Raw genomic sequence first — 23,591 nt, 5'->3', positions numbered from 1 at the left:
CTCTACTAACTGAGCTACACGGGACCAGTGTTGTTACCATGGTGTTGCACGCACCACACTCTACCAAATTAGCTACATGGGACCAGTGTTGTTACCATGGTGTTGCACGCACCACACTCTACCAACTGAGCTACACGGGACCAGTGTTGTTACCATGGTGTTGCACGCACCACACTCTACTAACTGAGCTACATGGGACCAGTGTTGTTACCATGGTGTTGCACGCACCACACTCTACCAAATGAGCTACATGGGACCAGTGTTGTTACCCTGGTGTTGCACGCACCACGCTCTACCAACTGAGCTACACGGGACCTATAGCCTTAATACGCCAACGACTACACATTCAAGTATAGAGCACACACCCACGCAATCACACCAACAGAATGAAGAGCACACACCCACGCAATCACAGCAACAGAATGAAGAGCACACACCAAAACGTTGCAGAAAATGCCTTTTGTATTCAAAAGTCCTCCAAACCAGACAGGAGGGTAGTAATAGACTTGAGGTCAAAATGACAATTGAATCAGGATTTCACATTTCAGAAAGTAATCATAAAAATGTCAAATTAAAACACAAATATGGCTTACTTTTCTCTGAACCCCACAGCATAAATCTGCTTGGGCTCATATTCTCAGTGAATTAGTACCAGTGTGGGGGGGGGGGGCAGAAAATAAAATTAAAAATAGGCCAAACTTGCCATAAAATAACTGCTAGTTGGTCTAGGTCTACACCTCAACTTCCTCTCTGAAAAATACAAAAAGTAACACTATGAGCCCAACTGAAAACTGTAAAGTACGCTTGTGATTAGAGGGCTCCTTGGTTGGCACATGGAGACAAGTGTAATTCTTAGGAAGGCACTTGACATGGGGTCCAGTCATCCGTATTCTCCATGTCAGTGACATCTGTAAGGTCCTTGTTTGTGCAAATCAAAGAGTGACACTGGCAAGGGAAGTGCAAGCTTTGTATTCAATCCAACGGCATCACCAGTCCCAAAGAAAAAACACAATTCAAACCACCACAATCCAGGGGCGTATTCATTATGGAAACCGTTTAACAACCAAACGTAAGCAAATAGAGAAAAACAAGTTTCTATTGGACAGATTCAGGTAGGTCACGCCCCGTTTTCTTCCGTTTAAGAAACGTTTTGCAACAGAATCTGCGTAATGAATACGCCCCATGTCTTGAGTAGGCTTTTATCAACAGGTAATGTACCACAGCTTGATGTTCAAGCTATTTGTTATGTTTAGTCTTATTTGAACAGGATGCTCAGGTTTAGGCTAATTCCAGTGAACAGTGCAGGTTTACTGACTGGCATATGGGCATATTTATTTGACACTGTACCAAAAAAAAAGAAAAAAATTGCTTCTGCAGGGAGTTTCCCCCAAAAAATTGTGGGGGGGGGGGGGGGGGGGGGGGCAAATGTTCCTTGAGCCCAGCAGAATCCACAGAAAGCAGACCCTCCCTGTTCAGCAGAGGGAGGAGTCCTCCAATCCATCTCTCCAGGCCTGAATGACCTGCCCAGAAGACGTGAAAAAGTACAACTCAACAGTAATCAAACCCCACATAACATTTTCATAGCAAAACAAAGCAACAACAAAGTGTCTCTCTTAGGTTTCACAATAAAACATTCCCATCGAGGCACGTTTCCAGAGAAGTGTCAAATACAAAGCTGTTTGATATTGAACTAAAAACTTAAACATTCAAGTACTTTGTCATGTAAACACTTTTTAGGCTATTTAAATATCGAATGTTGTCATCCTCGATGGTGTGTGCAATAATACAACAGTGGGCAGCTTTCTATATTGACGGCCGCTTAATCAAAACAAAAAAAGAGGCCGTATCATTTTGCTAACAAGTTATCAAAATAGGGCTTGTTTGATGGTTTTCACATAGATAAAACACTCACAGCTGCACGAAACATGTTTTCTTAGAGAAGCACACAAGAACAACAGCGATCTCCACCGCTGGGTAAAGAAGAATAGTTCATCTGTCTCACGATTTCTGCGAACAGTTCGTCGACCAAGCCTTTATTTTTTGCAGAAGTTTCCATAAACGGGCAATTCCACTCCTGAGCCAGCGCCTTGCCTTCCCCGGAAGAGACCTCCCTCTCGCCTTCCAAGTCCACCTTGTTTCCAACCAATACCATTGGCACTCGTTCGTATCTTTTCACTCGGATGATTTGATCCCTCAATGCCTTGATATCTTGGAAGCTCTGCTGGTTGACCAGACTGTAGACCAAAATAAATCCCTGCCCGTTTTTGATGTACAGGTCTCGCATGGATGCGAACTGTTCGGTCCCGGCCGTGTCCAGTATCTCCAGAACAGAGGGCGACGAGTCCACCTCGATCTCCTTTCGGTAGAAATCCTCTATTGTGGGGTCGTATTTCTCAATGAAGGATCCCGTTACAAACTGAACCGTCAATGCTGATTTACCCACGCCACCCGATCCCAACACGACCACTTTATACTCCCTCATGGCTCCAGAAAGCAGACAGCACCTTCTCTACGAATCCTCTTCCCACCCGCGGTCCGCCCCGATGTTTTTAGACCGCAGACACCTTTCACGGGTGGCAGTTGTCAAATCATTCGGCGGAAAAGCTTTCGAGGAACGTCTCCAAAAGTCTTGGTAAGAAGCCGAAGACTGTGGCCGTTCCCGAACATTAGTAATATAACGTGGAGCACATTTTCGGTTATTTGTACTGTGCCATGGTGTCGGAACGCGTGAACAAGTCTTTCTCTGCCTGTCGTTTCCTGCCCACTGTTTCTCGGCGCAAGGCAACTAACGTCACGAGACAAGGCTTACTTCCGTTTTCGTAAAGGGGCAGTCACCCAAAACGTTACTCAATACAAATATTAGTCACTCACTCTTGTGTCAGTCAGGTGACCCGTGCTCTTGTAACAAATTACTGTTACAAGATGCCTTGAAGTGCGTTGTCCAGGGCATGTCCCCCCAATACGTATATCTTATATGATGTGGCTGATATCAGGAGGCTAATCATTTATAGGCCTAGCTTTAGTAATATTACAGTAAAGCAAAGGCTATTAATATTCAACTGAATGTTGCCCATTGAACGGGGGTGACAAACTTGTGTCTTGGTGCTTTCAAAACAAGTGGTGCCGCATTCAAAACAATAAGGAACTTGGAAATCTCAGACTTCCGACTTCAGTGCATTCAAAAAATGTGGAAACTCTGGGGGCTACGACAGGGGAAAAATCGATTTGAATGGTTTTTGGGAACATGAGGTAATCATGAGGTGACTTCCTCATGAAGCTGATTGAGAGAATGCCAAGATTGTGCAAAGCTGTCATCGAGGCAAATATAAAATATATTTTGATTTGTTTAACACTTTTTTGGTTACTACATTATTCCATATGTGTTATTTCATAGTTTTGATGTCTTATTCTACAATGTAAAAACTAGTACAAATAAAGAAAAACCCTTGAATGAGTGGGTGTGTCCAAACTTTTGACTGGTACAGTATGTTTATTATAGACATATTCTTTATGAAATATATGACTGAATGAAATTTGCCATTTTCTCAAGGCATCAGTTACTTTTAACAAACATCACCATAAACTAGGGCTATACTCTTTCGACAGACCCACTGGCTCCAGGTCATCTATAAGTCTTTGCTAGGTAAAGCTCCGCCTTATCTCAGCTCACTGGTCATAATAACAACACCCACCCGTAGCACGCACTCCAGCAGGTATATCTCACTGGTCATCCCCAAAGCCAGAACCCCCGTTGGCCGCCTTTCATGCCAGTTCTCTGCTGCCAATGACTGGAACAAATTGCAAAAATCGCTGAAGTTGGAGACTTATATCTCCCTCACTAACTTTAAACATCAGCTATCTGAGCAGCTAACCGATCGCTGCAGCTGTACACAGCCCATCTGTAAATAGCCCATCCAATCTACCTACCTCATCCACATATTGTTATTATTTACTTTTTGCTCTTTTGCACACCAATATTTCTACTTGCACATCATGATCTGCATATCTATCACTCCAGTGTTAATTTGCTAAATTGTAATTACTTCGCTACTATGGCCTATTTATTGCCTTACCTCCTCACGCCATTTGCACACACTGTATATAGACTTTTTTCTATTGTGTTATAGACTGTATGTTTGTTCATTCCATGTGTAACTCTGTGTTGTTGTTTGTGTCGCAATGCTTTGCTTTATCTTGGCCAGGTTGAAGTTGTAGATGAGAACTTGTTCTCAACTGGCCGACCTGAAATTAAAAATAAACAAGGAAGTAATGGAACAGAAAACGATCATTTCCCCCAAAAGGTGAGTGTCTTGTCATCATTGAAGCTCTCTGACACAGGAAGTGTACGTCATCTGTGTAGAATCCAGAGAGACAGGTTCCCAATGCCCCAGGGAACCTACTGATTGTGACATCACCATCCCCTGGTTCGAGACGGAATCTGTGTCCTATTTGTCTCTCTGGTATGAGAGTAGACTCTACATACAGTAGGCTCACTGCCTTGGGTCATAGTTCCTTCAAGTATTTCACTTCAAAATAGTTAACAGTCCTGACATTTTTCCCACTATTTTTAAGTTTTACTATTGAAAAGTGATATATATCCCAAGAAACAAATACAGTAAAGTACACACAAATGTTTATTTAGACATATCTACAAACTTTAAAAAGTAGGGCATTCAATGAGTTGGTCTGATGGGAATCCATCAGAGCACTAGAGAACAAAACGGGAAAGCCCTGCCCCTCCTCCACTTGTGTTATGTCATGACATACCTGGACCACCTATTGAGAAGTGCCTTTTGTTAAGTAAATCAGGTGTTAAATGAGGTGAAAAGAAGACTGGAGTGCCACTTTAATGTTTAGCTATTACATTTGAATCATTTAGCAGACACTCTGATCCAGAGCAATTCACTGGATTAATTAGGGTTAAGTGCTTTGCTCAAGGGCACATTGACAGATTTTTCACCTAGTTGGAGGTTTAATTGTCAGTTAAAGCTGGTTCCTGCCCAATGTAAGCTCTACATAAGTCTTCCACACACTCTTGAGTGCATTTCAGCAGGATTTGAAATCAATACATTTTTTATTTAACCAGGCAAGTCAGTTAAGTACAAATTCTTATTTACAATGACAGCCTAACCCGGATGATGCTGGGCCAATTGTGCGCCGCCCTATGGGACTCCCAATCACAACTAGTTGTGATTCAGCCTGGAATTGAACCAGGGTCTGTAAGTGACACCTCTAGCACCTAGATGTAGTGCACTCGGGAGCCCTTAATTCAGAACTGTTTGTTGAGATCATAATTTGTGTTTCTTTGTTGTCGTTATGTCACATTCTCATGATGAACCAGACAGTACAGTATGATAACATAAAGCAGTACTCATCACCAGCCATGATCCACAACTTGGCAGCCACAAGCCTCATGTTTTTTTGCTCCAGCGCAGCATGAGCACAGCAGACTCAACTACTCTACAAGACTTTTGATCAGCTGAGTAGACATCCCATTACAGAATACTTGTTTGATATTACTGCACGGTCGGAACTAGAAGCACAAGCATTTCACTACACTCGCATTAACATTTGCTAATCATGTGTATGTGACCAATAAAAATGTTCTTTCATTTTATTTGATAAATGGGTGACCAATTTCACTGGTTCTATTTGGGTGGAGACAATTATTTGTCCACTAGATGGCACTGAGACTGAAGTTAGAAGCAGAACCCGACCATCTGTTTTCATGTGATGTCAGAGTGCCTCGTTATTTTTTGGAACATGTTCTGACGTGTTGTGGATGCTCTTTAAAGTAATGTTTTATAGACTAAAGTTAACAGACAAACATGGAGACCATAGATGAGTTGCGTGAGCAAACCAGTTTTAGTTTTATTATTTTTTATTTTTTTATAATTCATAACAGCAAGAGTCATTTATGGCAACAATAAATTGTGCATAAAACAAATCTGAAAGCAGAGTAGTACATTATTCTGTAGCAACTATAAGCAAAAAAATGTAAGTGATCACTTACACATAATAAGCAGTCAAGCCTGTGTGCTCCCAGCAGGGAAGAGAGACCTTGGTTTAATAAGCCGAGAGACAGTGAAATCTGTCCGAACAGCACTGGTTGGTTTGGAGAAAGTGACGCTTTGGTTCAATAGCACTTGTACGGCGACCTCGAGTCAGAAACAAGTTGACCTTCGACTGAAAACGGTTACATTCATTTGAAAGAGTATTTACCTATTCATTTAGTATGGTGGTGTCTTCACCTGCTGAGTGTGCACAGTTACCTGGTAGCATTAGCTCTGTCCTGTGAGTCCATGTTGACTTGAGTAATATTACTGCGATAAGACAATATTTCTTGGGTGGTTTGGCGTTTACATTACATCTTATTCTTGAGATCTCATGGAGTTTCTTGGTAAAATGTTACATCACAAGTGATAGATGACTTGTCTGCAGTCTCATTCCCCCAAAATGTAGATGTTATTTAGTCAATTAAAAATATGAATTTTCCTTATCTACCTATATAGATTGTTTACATTTGTGTTATTTTTACATGCAGTCAAATCATACTAAAATATAATATGGTTTCTAATATCATTTATTGTAGTTATTGTACCATAGGTCCAGGTATGAAGGGCCTGGTCCAACATTTGAAATATAGACCATATAGAATATTTGTTTTCTGTTAAAAACAAAAAAAAACTACAAGGGTAGTGGGAGTGAACATGGGGGGCATGCTCCCCTTGAGAATTTCCTGGCAAACTACAAGCCACTGACAAAAGAAGCCAAAAAACACATAACTTTTTCTGAGTGCATTGGCTGAGAAACTGGTGCGATTTTCTTTTCTTTTTGCAAGCAAATTTGTTTAGCTGGTCTTTCAGGTTAGATGTTTTAAATTAACCTAACAAAATTCCTTATAATTATATAATTTTTTATTCAAAATAATATCTCAATATGATACATGTTTTTTCTCTGTTCATTGACTATATACAGAAGTGCAAAAAGTCAACCTTCGTCCCTTAGTTTAAAGATCGTTCATCTGCAGCATTACAGACCTTCCCGATTCGGCAAAGTCTACTACTTCACCTCTCATCTCACTATTTACCCAACTCCAGAGACCCATCAATCTCACTGTTCATTTTGGCCTGATATTCAGGGCAATCTTAAGAAATATTAAAACAATATATTTTTTTGAAATGGACAAAGTAGAAAATAACTTGTTTTCTTCTTCCCTAAACATGGACAATCTACATTTCGACACAATATATTTTCAAATAAGACGTCAAAGAAAAAAGGAGCTAGTTGAAACATTCGTTTTCAGCCAGAGTTGATGCCTCGGCAACCAAGCAACTGTCATTACTTGTATCAATATCAAAAGGTCTTTGATCAACAAAATGAATTGATAATGAACCTCTTCGATCTAAAGAGACATCCAGCTACATGAATGTTTTGAATACTTTATCTGACTCCACACATTATTATTAATCATGAATATGGTTTAAAAAAGTTATGGATGTCATTCCACCTCAATCTACAATGGCTATATAACAATATTGTCAAGTAGAATATAATAAGGCAAAAATCTACAAACTAAATATTCAAATATATTCAAATCCTTAAGTAATACATAACACATGAGTTCAATGAAATTTAAGAGAGTAAATTGTTACTTGAGAAGAAAAAAAACCATCTAAAACACATGCGGTTTGTGTACGGACTATAAAATATCATTGGTGTTCATTGCCTGTATGGTGATTGAAAGTACAATGTGATTGGGTTGGGACCCAGTCCAGTAATCTAAGGCTTCAATAGATACAATTGAATAGGTATTAGGTACATTACAATCAGTAAAGAGATTTTACACCTCAGCCAAAACAGAAAAAACAACAAAGGAAATCACAGAACATAATGGCATGTGAAAACAAGGGTTCTGAAATGAATTCTCTGCTCCCCCAATTCTGTGTTGAACCTTCCTGAAATTGGTCATATACTTCGGTAACACTTGGTGCATGAGCAGAACTGTGCTTTGGTATCCAGAATCGGATGAAATCAGGTCAAAAAAGGGAAAGATTTGATTTATTTTTTGATTAATATCAAATCAATGATTTGTTGTATTACCTCAATTAAAGTTAAATTAGCTTATGGAGGGGTAATGGGGAAGCACAAAAACACTCAACCAAGTGCCAAATCTTCTTATGACCGAATTTAAGTCTGAATTTAAGTCTGACTTTCTTACTTTAACAACACATGGTTTGACGGTGCTTCTTTGCAGACAGTTTAAGAATCGTTCCACCTTTACGGCTGAGAACAAGGACTTAACACCCGATGGAGAGCTAGTACGTCCCACATCACTTCAACAGGCTTTAGAGTCTACGGACTTACAACTCTCCAGTCACCATCAGCTCCTATTTGAGCCATAGCTCAGCCCGTCTGATAAAGACAACAATAAAGCACAAAAAGAAAGGCGAAACAAAAACAGATCGATAAAAAGAGAAAAGGCACCTCTGTTTTTAGATGTAGGAGACTGACGACTTAAAAGGCTGGAGACGACCCCAACAACAAAGCAAATGGTACAATGTTTTTTTTAAACTATTATAAACTGGGTGGCTCGAGCCCTGAATACTGATTGGTTGACAGCCGTGGTATATCAGACCGTATACCACGGGTTTGACAAAACATTTATTTTTACTGTTCTAATTACATTGATAACCTGTTTATAACATCAATAAGGCACCTGGGGGGTGTGTGGTATATGGCCAATATAAAACAGCTAAGGGTTGTATCCAGTACTTCATGTTGCGTCGTGCCTAAGAACAGCCCTTAGCCGTGGTATATTGACCATATACCACAAACATCTGAGGTGCCTTATTGTTTATTTATAAACTGGGTGGTTCGAGCCCTGAATGCTGATTGGCTGACAGCCATGGTATATCAGACCGTATACCACGGGTATGACAAAACATTTTTTACTGTTCTAATTACATTGGTAACCAGTTTATAATAGCAATAAGGCACCTCAGGGGATTGTGGTATATGGCCAATATACCACGGCTAAGGTCTGTATCCAGGCACTCCGCGTTGCGTCGTGCTTAAGAACAGCCCTTAGCCGTGGTATATTGACCATATACCACACCTCCTCGGGCCTTATTACTTAAATAGACAATGAAGAAATGATGTAAAAAATCAAAACTTGAGCCATACAAAACACATATCTTAGGTAAACAGACTAACACTGCTGAAATAACACTCTGGCTTGGGATGTACGGCCTCTATGGTGCTTAAAGCTATGCATTCAAAGGTACACAGGTGTGTTTCTACCCAGAACATTCATATGTCTCTGACCCTCATTTTAGTATCTAGTTTAACTAGAAGTCTTATTAAAAACACAAAACTCTACATGCTCTGACGTTTCACCTTTTAATTCAAATGTATTGTGCCTTTCTGATTTAAATTCAAATTTAAAGGGGCACGTTTGCAAATGTTTTAAGTCGATTAATTTAAAAACAGAACAAAGCGAATAAAAAATGCTGTCTTGGTCTACCAACGTACCAACACTGTATTATGTAGGCTCTGTGCAGCAACACCTCGGTCTCAACCTCATGTGTGTGCAAAAAAAGAAGAAGAATAATTTGAGTGCCATGGTTTTGTGTTTGAACACACAGGTGTACTGTTAATGTATTCAGCGTCTGTCTGTCAGCAGAGATGGACAGACAGACAGACACTCCTCTTCTCAGCTGGACGTTGACTTTGAGGACGAAGAGGTGTGTGTGTGTGTGTCATGGCATCGACTGAGCACACCGATGTTTGCATGCGTAACAAGACCAGCATTCCAGAGTGACTGAGAGATGGTGACCGATGGTCCTCCAGTCCATTGCTTGACATTCTGAACACTATTTACATAAAGACTGCACGCTGCCATCAACCATTCATTTGATCTGTAAAACAAGAGGTGAGAATTACATTTTTTTTTTAAACATTATTTTCAAATGAAGCTAGCCTTCCAATATCGTATTGTTGTTCTCTGAAAGGTTGCTTAAAGCTGCAATCTGCAGTTCAAACAATAACAAAGCGGAGACCCCACCACTGTTTTGTCAAAAATCTGAGGGATGAGGCTGGAGAAATGTAACCACTCTCAAATTCATAGACATATCTCAATGGGTATATATCATTCATTTAAATCCCAACGCGTACACTGCATTCGGAAAATATGAAGACAGCTTCCATTTTTCCGCGTTTTTGTGATGTTACAGCCTTATTCTAAAATAGATTAAATCAATAAAAAAAATCATCTACACACAATACCCCACAATGACAAAGAAAAAACAGGTTTTTAGAATTTGGATTAAAAATAAAAACAGAAATACCAATTTTTTCATTATTATTATAAACCCATACACCAAGTATAATTTTTTTATATCAATTTTTTTTGTTGCTTTTCTGCAACATATACATATATTGTACATATACATTTTACGTACACATTTGCATACACATTTTACATACATGGTACTTTAATATAAACTCATTACCAAACATAAGCTCTTTAATCCCGCCCCTCAGCCACTCTCAGCCCATCCCACCTATCACCATAGACCACCCTCGTTTGGTTTCCATGTGCCATATATATTTAAATGGTGCTGTGATGTTTTACATACATTTTGAACCTTTCTAATCGTAAAGTATCAAATCACATTTTACTTGTTTCATGCGTCGAATACAACACAATACAGAGAAATGCTTACTTAAAAGCCCTTAACCAACGATGCAGTTAAGAAAAATATGTGTTAAGTAAAAACTAGATAAGTAAAAAAATATATATAACAAATAATTAAAAAGCAGCAGTAAAATAACAGTAGCAAGGTTTTATACAGGGGGTACAGGTATAGAGTCAATGTGCTGGGGCACAGGTTAGTCGAGGTAATATGTACATGTAGTTAGAGTTAAAGTGACTATGCATAGATAATAAACAGAGAGTAGCAGCAGTGTAAAAGGGGGTGGGGGCAATGCAAATAGTCTGGATAGCCATTTAAATAGCTGTTCAGGAGTCTTATGGCTTGGGGGAAGAAGCTGTTAAGAAGCCTTTTGGACCTAGACTTGGCGCTCCGGTACGGCTTGCCGTGCGGTAGCAGAGAGAACAGTCTATGACTAGGGTGGATGGAGTCTATTATATTTTTAGGGCCTTCCTCTGACACCGCCTGGTATAGAGGTCCAGGATGGCAGCTTGGCCCCAGGCCCCAGGAAGCTGGGCCCCAGTGATGTACTGGGCCGTACGCACTACCCTCTGTAGTGCCTTGCGGTCGGAGGCCGAGCAGTTGCCATACCAGGCAGTGATGCAACCAGTCAGGATGCTCTCGATGGTGCAACGGTATGACTTTTTGATGATCTGAGGACCCATGCAAATCTTTTCAGTGTCCTGAGGGGGAATGGCTTTGTCATGTCCTCTTCACAACTGTCTTGGTGTGTTTGGACCATGATAGTGTTGTGGACACCAAGGAATTTGAAGCTCTCAACCTGCTCCACTACAGCCCTGTCGATGAGAATGGGGGCGTGCTCGGTCCTCCTTATCCTGTAGTCCACAATCATCTCCTTTGTCTTGATCACGTTGAGGGAGAGGTTGATATCCTGGCACCACACGGCCAGGTCTCTGACCTCCTCCCTATAGGCTGTCTCATTGTTGTTGTTGATCAGGCCTACCGCAGATAGCCTAAGGGCGGCAGGTAGCCCAGGGGTGGCAGGCAGCCTAGTGGTTAGAGCGTAGGGCCTGAAACCGAAAGGTTGCAAGATAGAATCCCCGAGCTGACAAGGTAAAAATCTGTCTTTCTGCCCCTGAACAAGGCAGTTAACCCTACTGTTCCTAGGCCGTCATTGTAAATAATACTTTGTTCTTAACTGACTTGCCTAGTTAAATAAAGGTTAAATAGAAAATAGAAAATAAAGCCACTGTTGTGTTGTCGGCAAACTTAGTGATGGTGTTGGAGTTGTGCCTGGCCATGCAGTCATGAGTGAACAGGTAGTACAGGAGGGGACTGAGCACGCACCCCTGAGGGGCCCCCGTGTTGAGGATTAGCGTGGCAGATGTGTTGTTACCGTCAGGAAGTCCAGGAACCAGTTTCAGAAAGAGGTGTTTAGTCCCAGGGTCCTTAGCTTAGTGATGAGCTTTAAGGGGACTATGGAGTTGAACGCTGAGCTTTAGTCAATGAATAGCGTTCTCACGTAAGTTTTCCTTTTGTCCAGGTGGGAAATGGCAGTGTGGAGTGCAATAGAGATTGCATCATCTGTGGGTCTGTTAAGGTGGTACGCAAATTGGAGTGGGTCTAGTTTTTCTGGGATAATGGTGTTGATGTGAGCCATGACCAGCCTTTCAAAGCACTTCATGGCTACAGACGTGAGTGCTACGGGTCGGTAGTCATTTAGGCAGGTTACCTTAGTGTTCTTGGGCACAGGGACTATGGTGGTCTGCTTGAAACATATTGGTATTACAGACTCAGTCAGGGACAGGTTGAAAATGTCACTGAAGACACTTGCCTGTTGGTCAGAGCATGCTCGGAGTACACATCCTGGTAATCCATCTGGCCCTGCGGCCTTGTGAATATTGACCTGTTTAAAGGTCTTACTCCCATCAGCTGCGGAGAGCGTGATCTCACAGGCTGTGCTTCCCTTTGTAGTCTGTAATAGTTTGCAAGCCCTGCCACATCCTTATGAGCGTCGGAGCCGGTGTAGTATGATTCAATCTTAGTCCTGTATTGACGCTTGCCTGTTTGATGGTTCATCGGAGGGCATTGGGGGATTTCTTATGAGTGTCCGGGTTAGAGTCCCGCTCCTTGAAAGTGGCAACTCTACCCTTTAGCTCAGTGCGGATGTGCCTGTAATCCATGGCTTCTTGTTGGGGTATGTACGTACAGTCACTGTGGGGACGACGTCCTCGATGCACTTATTGATGAAGCCAGTGACTGATGTGGTGTACTCCTCAATGCCATCGGAAGAATCACAGAACATATTCCAGTCTGTGCTACAAAACAGTCCTGTAACTTAGCATCTGCTTCATCTGATCACTTCTTTATTGACCAAGTCACTGGGGCTTCCTGATTTAGTTTTTGCTTGCAAGCAGGAATCAGGACGATAGAATTATGGTCAGATTTGCCAAATGGAGGGCAAGGGAGAGCTTTGTGTGCATCTCTGTGTGTGGAGTAAAGGTGGTCTATAGTTTTTTTTCCTCTGGTTGCACATTTAACATGCTGGTAGAAATGAGGTAAAACAGATTTAAGTTTCCCTGCATTAAAGTCCCTGGCCACTAGGAGCGGCACCTTTGGATGAGAGTTTTCCTGTTTGCTTATGGCCTTATAAAACTCATTGAGTGCGGTCATAGTGCCATCATCGGTTTGTGGTGGTAAGTAGACAGCTACGGAAAATATAGATAAAAACTCTCCTAGTGAATTGTGTGGTTTACAGCTTATCATGGTATACTCTACTTCAGGCGAGCAAAACCTCAAGACTTCCTTACTATTAGATTTCGTGCACCAGCTGTTGTTTACAAATATACACAGACCTCCACCCCTTGTCTTACCGGAGGCGGCTGTTCTATCTTGCCGATGCAGTGTAAACCACGACAGGTGTATGTTATTCATGTCGACGTTCCGCCACAACTTGGTGAAACATAAGATATTACAGTTTTTAATGTCTCACAGATTGTGAGCTAAAGATTAAAACCTTTCCTACGAGTATTATTATATTATTTATTGACTGACTATGGCTTTCCTGTCACGTTTCTGACCTGTTTTCTGTTGTTTTTTATGTGTTTAGCTGGTCAGGGCGTGAGTTGGGGTGGGCATTCTATGTGTTGTGTTTCTATGTTGGGGTTAATGTGTTGCCTGATATGGTTCTCAATTAGAGGCAGGTGTTTGACGTTTCCTCTGATTGAGAACCATATTAAGGTAGGCTGTTCTCACTGTTTGTTTGTGGGTGATTGTCTTCCATGTCTCTATGTATGTTCGTACCACACGGGACTGTAGCGTTTGTTTGTAGTCTGTACCTGTTCGTGCGTTCTTCGTGTATTTGTAAGTTCTCATGTTTTAGGTCAGTCTACGTCGTTTATTTGTTTTGTAGTTTGTTAAAGAGTTTTGTGTTTCGTCGTTCTGTTAATAAATATTCATTATGTCTTCACAACCTGCTGCATTTTGGTCTTATCCCTACTCCTCCTCTTCAGACGAAGAGGAGGAGAGAAACCGTTACATTTCCAAATCGCCCAATACTGCTATTTGTAAGGTTAATTTTAAGTGAATGTTGTGATTTTTTTAACCATTCCAGTACCTGTGACCAGAAACAAGCTACATAGGGGCAATACCTGAATAAATTATCTAGTGATTCTGTCTCTTAGCAGCAAAATCTACAGAGCTGAGATTGTTGTATGCCCCATATATATAACATTCTGTTGGTGGCAAGAATTTTGTATAATAATTTAAATTGAAAAACTCAGTGTTGAATCAAGTGTTGTTTATTTGTACCAGTTCATAAACCATGTGCCATGAAATCGGTACATCAAAAATCTCCTCCCATTTATTTTGCAACCTGTCTAGCTCAGTTGTCAAAATGTTTGTCCTCAAATGAAACTGGTATATTTTTCTATTTGTACCAATTCCTTTCAGCCAATTTGTATCTTTAATATATGGCAGATAAACAAGTACCCTACCTTCTCCCTTTTCCACTTCCCTCCTCCATTTTTGCGGTAATGCTGAAATCAGTTGGTTGTAAGTTTGGATTGAGCAGACATTCCCATATATTTTCGATAGCTGCACATGTGACAAAACTCCACCGTTTATATTCATAATTTTATTGATAAATGTAATAAAATGTTTCAACATTTTTAGCCATAAATAATGTTTTTTTATTAACCAGTATATTTGAGTTTAACCATGACATTTGTTGTAGTATTTGTTCTATCTTTCCTGGAGGATAAAACTGAAATTGTAACCAGCTTTGTATGTCTTGTTTAAGAAAGGGTGATACTTAATTTCTATTTCATTTTTTAAGTAGTCGAAAATGAGAAGTTGTAATCTGTATAAAGGCAAAAGGTCGCTTTTGAACAAAGAATGAGCCTTTCTTAATCTACTGGAGAAACATTTGGGGTTTAAGTATAATTTATGTGAGTGAAGCTTTTACTGAGAGGTTTAAAGCTTTAATATTTAATACTTTTAGCCCACCAAATTCATATTCATTATATAAATAGGCACGTTTAATTTTGTCTGGCTTAGCATTCCAAATAAAAATAAATATTTTTTGCTGATATGATTTATAAAACAAGTCATCTGGAGTAGGCAGTGTCATGAGTAAGTAAACTGTGATAGGACCAAAGAGTTAATCAATGTGATTTTTCCATGAATAGACAAGCATTTACCTCTCCATGGTTACAGAATCTTAGCTATTTTTGCAAACTTTCTACTCAAATTGATTGTGGTAAGTTCATTTATATTTTTTGAGATGTGAATACCAAGTAAGTCTACTTCTCCATCCGCCCATTTTATTGGTAAACTACAAGGCACTGTAAACACTGTGTCTTTTAACGATCCAATATGTAATATGTTACACTTGTTATAATTAGGTTTTAGTCCAGAGAGGCTAGAAAAGTGATCAAGATCTTCAATGAGACTGTGCAGGGATCCAGATCGCGGACTTAAGAAAAAACTTGAGTCATCGGCATACATAGGGATCCAGATCGCGGACTTAAGAAAAAACTAGAGTCATCAGCATACATTGACACTTTTGTTTTTTCCCCCTGGATTTCTAACCTCTTGATGTTCTTGTTGGATCTCATTTTTATAGCTAGCATTTCAATGGCCAAAATAAATAGATATGGAGACAACAGACAGCCTTGTTTTACTCCTCTTAAAAGCTTAATACTTTCTGAGAAGTAACCATTATTTACTATTTTACATCTGGGGTTGCTTTAACCCATTGTATAAGATAGTCACCGAAATTAAAGTAATCCAGGCATTTATAAATAAATTCTAGTCGTACTCTATCAAACGGCTTTAAAAAATCTGTTATGAAAACCAGGCATGGTATCTTTGATGTTTCATAACGTTCAATTGTTTCAAGTAATTGTTGTATATTATCTCCATGTAAATAAGCTGTCTGATCAGGATAAACAATATCTGGTAAAAACCTTTTTTATTCTATGTGCTATGCATTTTGCCAGGCTTTTCGCATCACAACATTGAAGTGTAACAGGCCTCCAGTTTTTTAAACGGACTGAAACTTTATACTTACCACCTCGTTCCTGTTTTACTAGTAATGAAATTGCTGAGTACCTGAAAGTCTACCATTTTTATAGGAGTTATTAAAACAGGCTAATAATGGATATTTGAGTACATCAAAAAAAGGTCTGATATACCTCTACTGGTATACCATCAAGCCCTGGTGTTTTTCCAGACTGAAAAAAGTTCCTCTCCTGTAAATTGGCCTTCACACAGGTCTTTCTGTACATTTGTTAATTTTACATTATTATTATTATTATTAGGAAATAAATCCATTACAGTTAACATCATTCAGTGGAAATGGCAGAGACTGAAAAGAAAACATACGCTTAAAATATTTTGATTCCTCTTCCAAATATAATTTGGTGAATCATGGATGACTCCATCATTTGCAACGAGTTTCTATAAATTAATGTTGAAAATGTAAAAAAAATATTGTGCATTTTTCACAATTTTCCATCCAATTCGCTTTATTTTTGTAATACATTACACTTGATCATTCTTGAATAAGTACCTCCAATTCCTTTTGTTTTTCCTCTAACCTATTTTGTGCCTCTATAGCACAGTTTCCATTTCCATCTACCTGCACTGTTACTTCCTCTAATACCTTTATTAGTCTAATCTCTTTTCTAAACTGCTTTTGTTTAAATGATGAGTATTGTATTGACTGGCCTTTGAAAGTACATTTAAAACTGTCCCATACAATAAGGGGATCTAATGTACCTATGTTGTGCAGAAAAAAGTCAATTATTAAATATTTTGTCTTTGTTAAGAACAATTTGTCATCCATGAGGCTTTGATTAAATTTCCAATATCCCCGTCCACATGGACTCTGTAAGAGTTATATGGAGGTCAATTAGATTAATACTTTCTTTACTTCTGATGCCAGCAAGAATGAGACCAGCAAGTAATCAAGACGGCTAGCTAATATTTTATTTGCATAAGTATTCAGACCCTTTGCTATGAGACTCGAAATTGCATTCTGCTCAGGTCCATCCTGTTTCCATTGATCGCCTTGAGATGTTTCTACAACTTGATTGGAGTCCACCTGTGGTAAATTCAATTGATCGGACATGACTTGGAAAGGCACACACCTGTCTATATAAGGTCCCACAGTTGACAGTGCATGTCAGAGCAAAAACCAAGCCATAAGATCGAAGAACTTGTCTGTAGAGCTCCGAGACAGGATTGTGTCGAGGCAGAGATCTGGGGAGGGGTACCAAAACATTTCTGCAGCATTGAAGGTTCCCAAGAACACAGTGGTCTCCATCATTCTTAAATGGAAGAAGTTTAGAACCACCAAGACTCTTCCTAGAGCTGGCCGCCCGGCCAAACTGAGCAATCAGGGGAGAAGGGCCTTGGTCAGGGAGGTGACCAAGAATCCGATGGTCACTCTGACAAAGCTGGGAGAACCTTCCAGAGGGACAACCATCTCTGCAGCACTCCACCAATCAGTCCTTTATGGTAGAGTGGCCAGACTGAAGCCACTCCTCAGTAAAAGGCACACAACAGCCCGCTTGGAGTTTGCCAAAAGGCACCTAAAACTCTCAAATGATGAGAAGCAAGATTCTCTGGTCTGATGAACCCAGTATTGAACTCTTTGGCCTGAATGCCAATCGTCACATCTGGAGGAAATCTGGCACCATCCCTATGGTGAAGCATGGTGGTGGCAGCATCATGCTTTGGGGATTCTTTTCAACGGCAAGGACTGGGAGACTAGTCAGGATCGAGGGAAAGATGAACTGCGCAAAGTACAGAGAGATCCTTGATGAAAACCTACTCCAGAGCGCTCAGGACCTCAGAATGTGGTGAAGGTTCACCTTCCAACAGGACAATGACACAAAGTACACAGTCAAGACAATGCAGGAGTGGCTTCGGGACAAGTCTCTGAATGTCTATGAGTGGCCCAGCTAGAGCCCGGACTTGAACCCAATCGAACATCTCTGGAGAGACCTGAAAATAGCTGTGCAGTGACGCTCCCCATCCAACCTGACAGAGCTTGAGAGGATCTACAGAGAAGAATGGGAGAAACTCCCCAAATACAGGTGTGCCAAGCTTGTAGTGTCAAACCCAAGAAGACCCAATGCTGTAATCGCTGCCAAAGTACTGAGTAAAGGGTCTGAATACTTATGTAAATGTAATATTAAAGTTTAAATTTAAAAAAAAAATGTACATAACAAAATGTGGAAAGTGTCAAGGGATTTGAATAGTTTCCGAATGCACTGTATGTAGCAATTGCAGATTGCCCCTTTAAATGTATAAGCATGGAGAAAAATGCTGGCATAATTTGGCTAAATGCACTCAGATATTCTTGGTGGGGTTGAAAAGGTAAACATACTGTAAAGAAACAGAGATGAATAGAAACTCACTGTTCTTGACTACATTTGAGTCAGATACTTGTGGTTACTCAGATGATCGGCAGAAATGATTGGAATCTGTGGATGGAGACAGAGCAGAGAAATGAAAGACACATCCCACATCTTATGCACCACATCGGACCCCCCCCACCCCACCCCTCAAAAACACATCCCACATCTTATGCACATCATTTGACCCCCCCACCCCCACCCCTCAAAGACACATCCCACATCTTATGCACATCATTTGACCCCCCCACCCCCACCCCTCAAAGACACATCACACATCTTTTGCACATCATCGGACCCTGATCAGAAGTTTTAAGCAAATCTCAGAGTTCATTACCCAAAAGAAGATGAAAATAGCAAGATAAGGCAGAATGTGGTTACAAAGTAACCGAGATAAAACCAAACATTTTATAGGATCACTGACACCTGATCAAGGAAGGGTTGGCGGAGCGTGTGTGAGGGGAAGGAAACTAAATGTCAGTCGGTAGTGAGGTGGCTACCCATACAAACTCAAGTCCTCCAATTTGTTGACCTCCTTTAAAAAATAATGTTTGGGCACTACAAAAATGACCTGCAGGTAGTTAAAGGATAAACACATTTTCTTTGGGGATAATAAAGTTGAATCTAATTTCTTTATCTTTTACAGCTTGTTGCACTCTCAGTATAGGTAAACATATATTTTTTGTTGACTATGTATTCTTTCCCTTGTCCTATTTGACCACATACTGTGTACTTCTACAACTCAACTGCAATGTCTCCTCACTAAAGGGCCTTGGAATGTTAGCAGCAGAAAAATGTGGAATCCTCAAACACTGCAATAGCATTGACTGCATGCGTCAAAGCGATGCCCTTCGTAAGCAGCCGCAGAAGAACCAAATGGCACAGATAGCAACTGCTTCCAGCACCTGCTGTACAAAATACTTTACAAAAAGAAGGAAAACTTCCTCATACATACCAATTGCATGTACTCATTGGTAGACAACTTTGATAAGGAAGAGTCCTCAAAATGAGAAAGGACAAACATAGAGGTTAAAATGATGTCAGACATTATAACGACAAACAGTAAATGTCTCCCCAGAATGACAAGTTAATAGCATCTTTAACTTGTATTTAACAAGTACATTAAAAGTTGACCATTAACATCACATATGTACTGTTGTAACAACCAACACTATAAAGGTCCATCTAATAATGTTAAGAACCGGAAACAACTAGTGTAAGTCAACAAGAGGGAAACCCATCTCCTGAGAGAGAGAGAGAGAGAGAGAGAGAGAGAGAGAGAGAGAGAGAGAGAGAGAGAGAGAGAGAGAGAGAGAGAGAGAGAGAGAGAGAGAGAGAGAGAGAGAGAGAGAGAGAGAGAGAGAGAGAGAGAGAGAGAGAGAGAGAGAGAGAGAGAGGCAGTAGAGGAGCAAACCTGATTGGCTGAGGTGGTTGCGAAGGGAACGCTTGTGGCAGATGTGGTGGCTGCAGATGCTGGCGTACCACCGTGCATCATGGGTACTTTTGTCAGAAGGGAAAATCATATAAGCAACAACACCCAGAGGAGTGGAGTGTGGCCAATTGGCCACCAGGCACATGTGAAGGACAGGTGGTGAGGAGGGGGTGGTGGGGCATTCCAATTCAATAAGTCACTCCCTTTCCCTCTGAGAGGAGTGGATAGATGTAAGCAATAGGAAGCAGACAACAAGAAGGTTAGGGAAGGCAGTTACTATATTGCCTGAACACTTCCAGTCCTTTCTAATCAATCAATCAATCAATCTGATCTGAAGAGGAAAAGGAAAAGGACATGAGGGAGAAGAGAAAGGAGTGAGTTATCTGATTGGAATGCAGCCATGGGTGTAAAGGGTATAGGGGATTCAGTGTGGTACATTTGTGGATGGCATATTGAGGTTATACCAGCCAAAAGCTGATGTTGTCAACAGAGAGGGCAGAGAAGGGTCAAGGGTCAAGCAATCACAGCTTAGGGTCCAAGGTGGATTTACAGTAACATGTTTGGTAGTACACCCGAAACAGAATAAAACTTATCTCTAGTATTTACATTTATAGATATGACTAAATACAGTATCATTGACAATTGAAATGTGCAAATGACTCAGTTATATGCCACAACCAACCCTGTGACTCCCAAGTCACCAACACCCACGAAGAGATGATTTGTGAATTGATGAAATCAAAGGCTATATATAGGGCTCAAATGTATCAAAGCAAAGGCAGATCCAACTACATGTTGATATGATCATACTAATGATTACTGATGAATGATTATTGATTAAACTATTAGCCAGATCCCAGATCTGTTTGTGCTGTCTTGACTAATCAATAATCATTGACTAGACAGCACAAACAGATTGGGAGTCATGCTAGAAAACTATCTGGGTTTGCTTCAGAAAGCCAAGGTGCCACCTTTTAGCTGTGTGATGGTTAGTTAGATTTTGATGGCGTGCGAGTCACTGGCGAGGCTGAAAGCTAATTGGTGAAGAAGGAATGCTGGAACCTACCAACACCGGTGGTGGGGGTCATGCAGAATATTGAGCCTGCTCAAATGCCCATCATGCAGTGCAACAGGAAGTGTGCAACAGGAAGTGGATTGGAAAAGGGGGGAGAGAAATCAAAACAGCCCATCACAAGATTCGTTAGAGTGAAGGAAGAGATCAGGAGAATAACATGAATGAATTAACTGGACAGCATTCAGTAACACAGTCAGTGGCCAGCAGTGGAAATACTGAGGAAAATGTATAGTTGGATTTACTTTCTGAATTGACTGGAATTTAAATGTAATTGACCCCAACCCTGATGCTGACCAATCTAGACCAAACTAGGCGATCAGGAGAATCAGGTTGAGAGTTTATACGGATCAGATCAGGCACTTTTGTCTGAGGTGTCATGGATATTCATTTGCAATCAACTGTGATAATAATAGTAGTAGCAATAAATAATCAATTAATAGTCCTAGTAAAAGTGATCATCATAATAGAGGCACATCACATACACACACGCTCATAGAAACAAAAACAGGAAGCAGCTCAGTATTAATATGGAAGCAAGAGATAGAGTATGTTGCCAAACAGAAGCAGTTGTATTAATATGGAAGCAGGACATGTAGTATTCATATGGAAGCAGGACATGTAGTATTCATATGGAAGCAGGACATGCAGTATCATATGGAAGCAGGACATGTAGTATTCATATGGAAGCAGGACATGCAGTATTCATATGGAAGCAGGACATGCAGTATTCATATGGAAGCAGGACATGTAGTATTCATATGGAAGCAGGACATGCAGTATTAATATGGAAGCAGGACATGCAGTATTAATATGGAAGCAGGACATGCAGTATTCATATGGAAGCAGGACATGCAGTATCATATGGAAGCAGGACATGTAGTATTCATATGGAAGCAGGACATGTAGTATTCATATGGAAGCAGGACATGCAGTATCATATGGAAGCAGGACATGCAGTATTCATATGGAAGCAGGACATGCAGTATTCATATGGAAGCAGGACATGCAGTATCATATGGAAGCAGGACATGTAGTATTCATATGGAAGCAGGACATGTAGTATTCATATGGAAGCAGGACATGCAGTATCATATGGAAGCAGGACATGCAGTATCATATGGAAGCAGGACATGTAGTATTCATATGGAAGCAGGACATGCAGTATTATATGGAAGCAGGACATGTAGTATTAATATGGAAGCAGGACATGTAGTATTAATATGGAAGCAGGACATGCAGTATCATATGGAAGCATGACATGCAGTATTCATATGGAAGCAGGACATACAGTATTAATATGGAAGCAGGACATGCAGTATTCATATGGAAGCAGGACATGCAGTATCATATGGAAGCAGGACATGCAGTATTCATATGGAAGCAGGACATGCAGTATCATATGGAAGCAGGACATGCAGTATTCATATGGAAGCAGGACATGTAGTATTAATATGGAAGCAGGACATGCAGTATTCATATGGAAGCAGGACATGCAGTATTCATATGGAAGCAGGACATGCAGTATTCATATGGAAGCAGGACATGTAGTATTAATATGGAAGCAGGACATGCAGTATTCATATGGAAGCAGGACATGCAGTATTCATATGGAAGCAGGACATGCAGTATTCATATGGAAGCAGGACATGTAGTATTAATATGGAAGCAGGACATGCAGTATTAATATGGAAGCAGGACATGTAGTATTCATATGGAAGCAGGACATGCAGTATTCATATGGAAGCAGGACATGCAGTATTCATATGGAAGCAGGACATGCAGTATTCATATGGAAGCAGGACATAACGTATTCCTATGGAAGCAGGACATTCAGTATTCATATGGAAGCAGGACATAACGTATTCCTATGGAAGCAGGACATTCAGTATTCATATGGAAGCAGGACATATAGTATTAATATGGAAGCAGGACATTTAGTATGTTGCCAAACAGAAGCATTGGGTCAGAAAGAACAATCCAAACTTCCCTATGCCGTCTCCATCCGACCACATTCACACACAGCCCCCCAGACCACATTCACACAGTCTCCATCAGACCACATTCACACACAGCCCCCAGACCACATTCACACAGTCTCTATCAGACCACATTCACACACAGCACCCAGACCACATTCACACAGTCTCCATCAGACCACATTCACACAGAGCCCCCCAGATCACATTCACACACAGTCTCCATCAGACCACATTCACACAGTCTCCATCAGACCACATTCACACACAGCCCCCAAGACCACATTCACACAGAGCCCCCCAGACCACATTCACACACATTCCCCAGACCACATTCACACAGAGCCCCCCAGACCACATTCACACACAGCCCCCCAGACCACATTCACACACAGCCCCCCCAGACCACATTCACACAGAGCCCCCCAGACCACATTCACACAGAGCCCCCCAGACCACATTCACACACAGCCCCCAGACCACATTCACACACAGCCCCCAGACCAC

The 23,591-nt window shown here is 40.7% G+C and overlaps 2 protein-coding genes across 16 annotated transcripts in view; both read right to left on the bottom strand.

Annotated features, from left to right (window-relative positions):
* Positions 1–444: 444 nt before the first annotated feature.
* Positions 445–2,791, bottom strand: LOC129813632 (ras-related protein Rap-2b-like). Its single transcript, XM_055865998.1, has 2 exons — positions 1,913–2,791; positions 445–1,520 (listed from the first exon to the last, which is right to left on the bottom strand). Exon 1 carries the CDS (start codon positions 2,480–2,482, stop codon positions 1,934–1,936), a length of 549 nt encoding a protein of 182 aa, XP_055721973.1. The 5' UTR covers positions 2,483–2,791; the 3' UTR covers positions 445–1,520; positions 1,913–1,933.
* A 3,051-nt stretch (positions 2,792–5,842) lies between these two features.
* LOC129813630 (muscleblind-like protein 1) overlaps positions 5,843–23,591 on the bottom strand; it is a 108,623-nt gene continuing 90,874 nt past the window's right edge. For 8 of the 15 annotated variants that reach the window (XM_055865986.1, XM_055865984.1, XM_055865996.1 and 5 more), the window contains 5 exons: positions 21,100–21,135; positions 20,016–20,101; positions 19,557–19,601; positions 18,605–18,670; positions 5,843–9,920 (listed from right to left, as the gene is read on the bottom strand). In XM_055865986.1, the coding sequence (XP_055721961.1) occupies positions 18,614–18,670; positions 19,557–19,601; positions 20,016–20,101; positions 21,100–21,135 (224 nt within the window). In that variant the 3' untranslated portion in view covers positions 5,843–9,920; positions 18,605–18,613. The remainder of the gene's footprint in view (positions 9,921–18,604; positions 18,671–19,556; positions 19,602–20,015; positions 20,102–21,099; positions 21,136–23,591) is intronic. The other 7 variants (XM_055865988.1, XM_055865992.1, XM_055865989.1 and 4 more) reach the window with 4 other exon arrangements.

The sequence above is a fragment of the Salvelinus fontinalis genome, chromosome 17 (assembly GCF_029448725.1).
Source record: "Salvelinus fontinalis isolate EN_2023a chromosome 17, ASM2944872v1, whole genome shotgun sequence".
Taxonomy (NCBI): Eukaryota; Metazoa; Chordata; class Actinopteri; order Salmoniformes; family Salmonidae; genus Salvelinus; species Salvelinus fontinalis.
The sequence above is the reverse complement of the archived record's forward strand: the minus strand, read 5'-3'. Positions and strand labels throughout refer to the sequence as shown.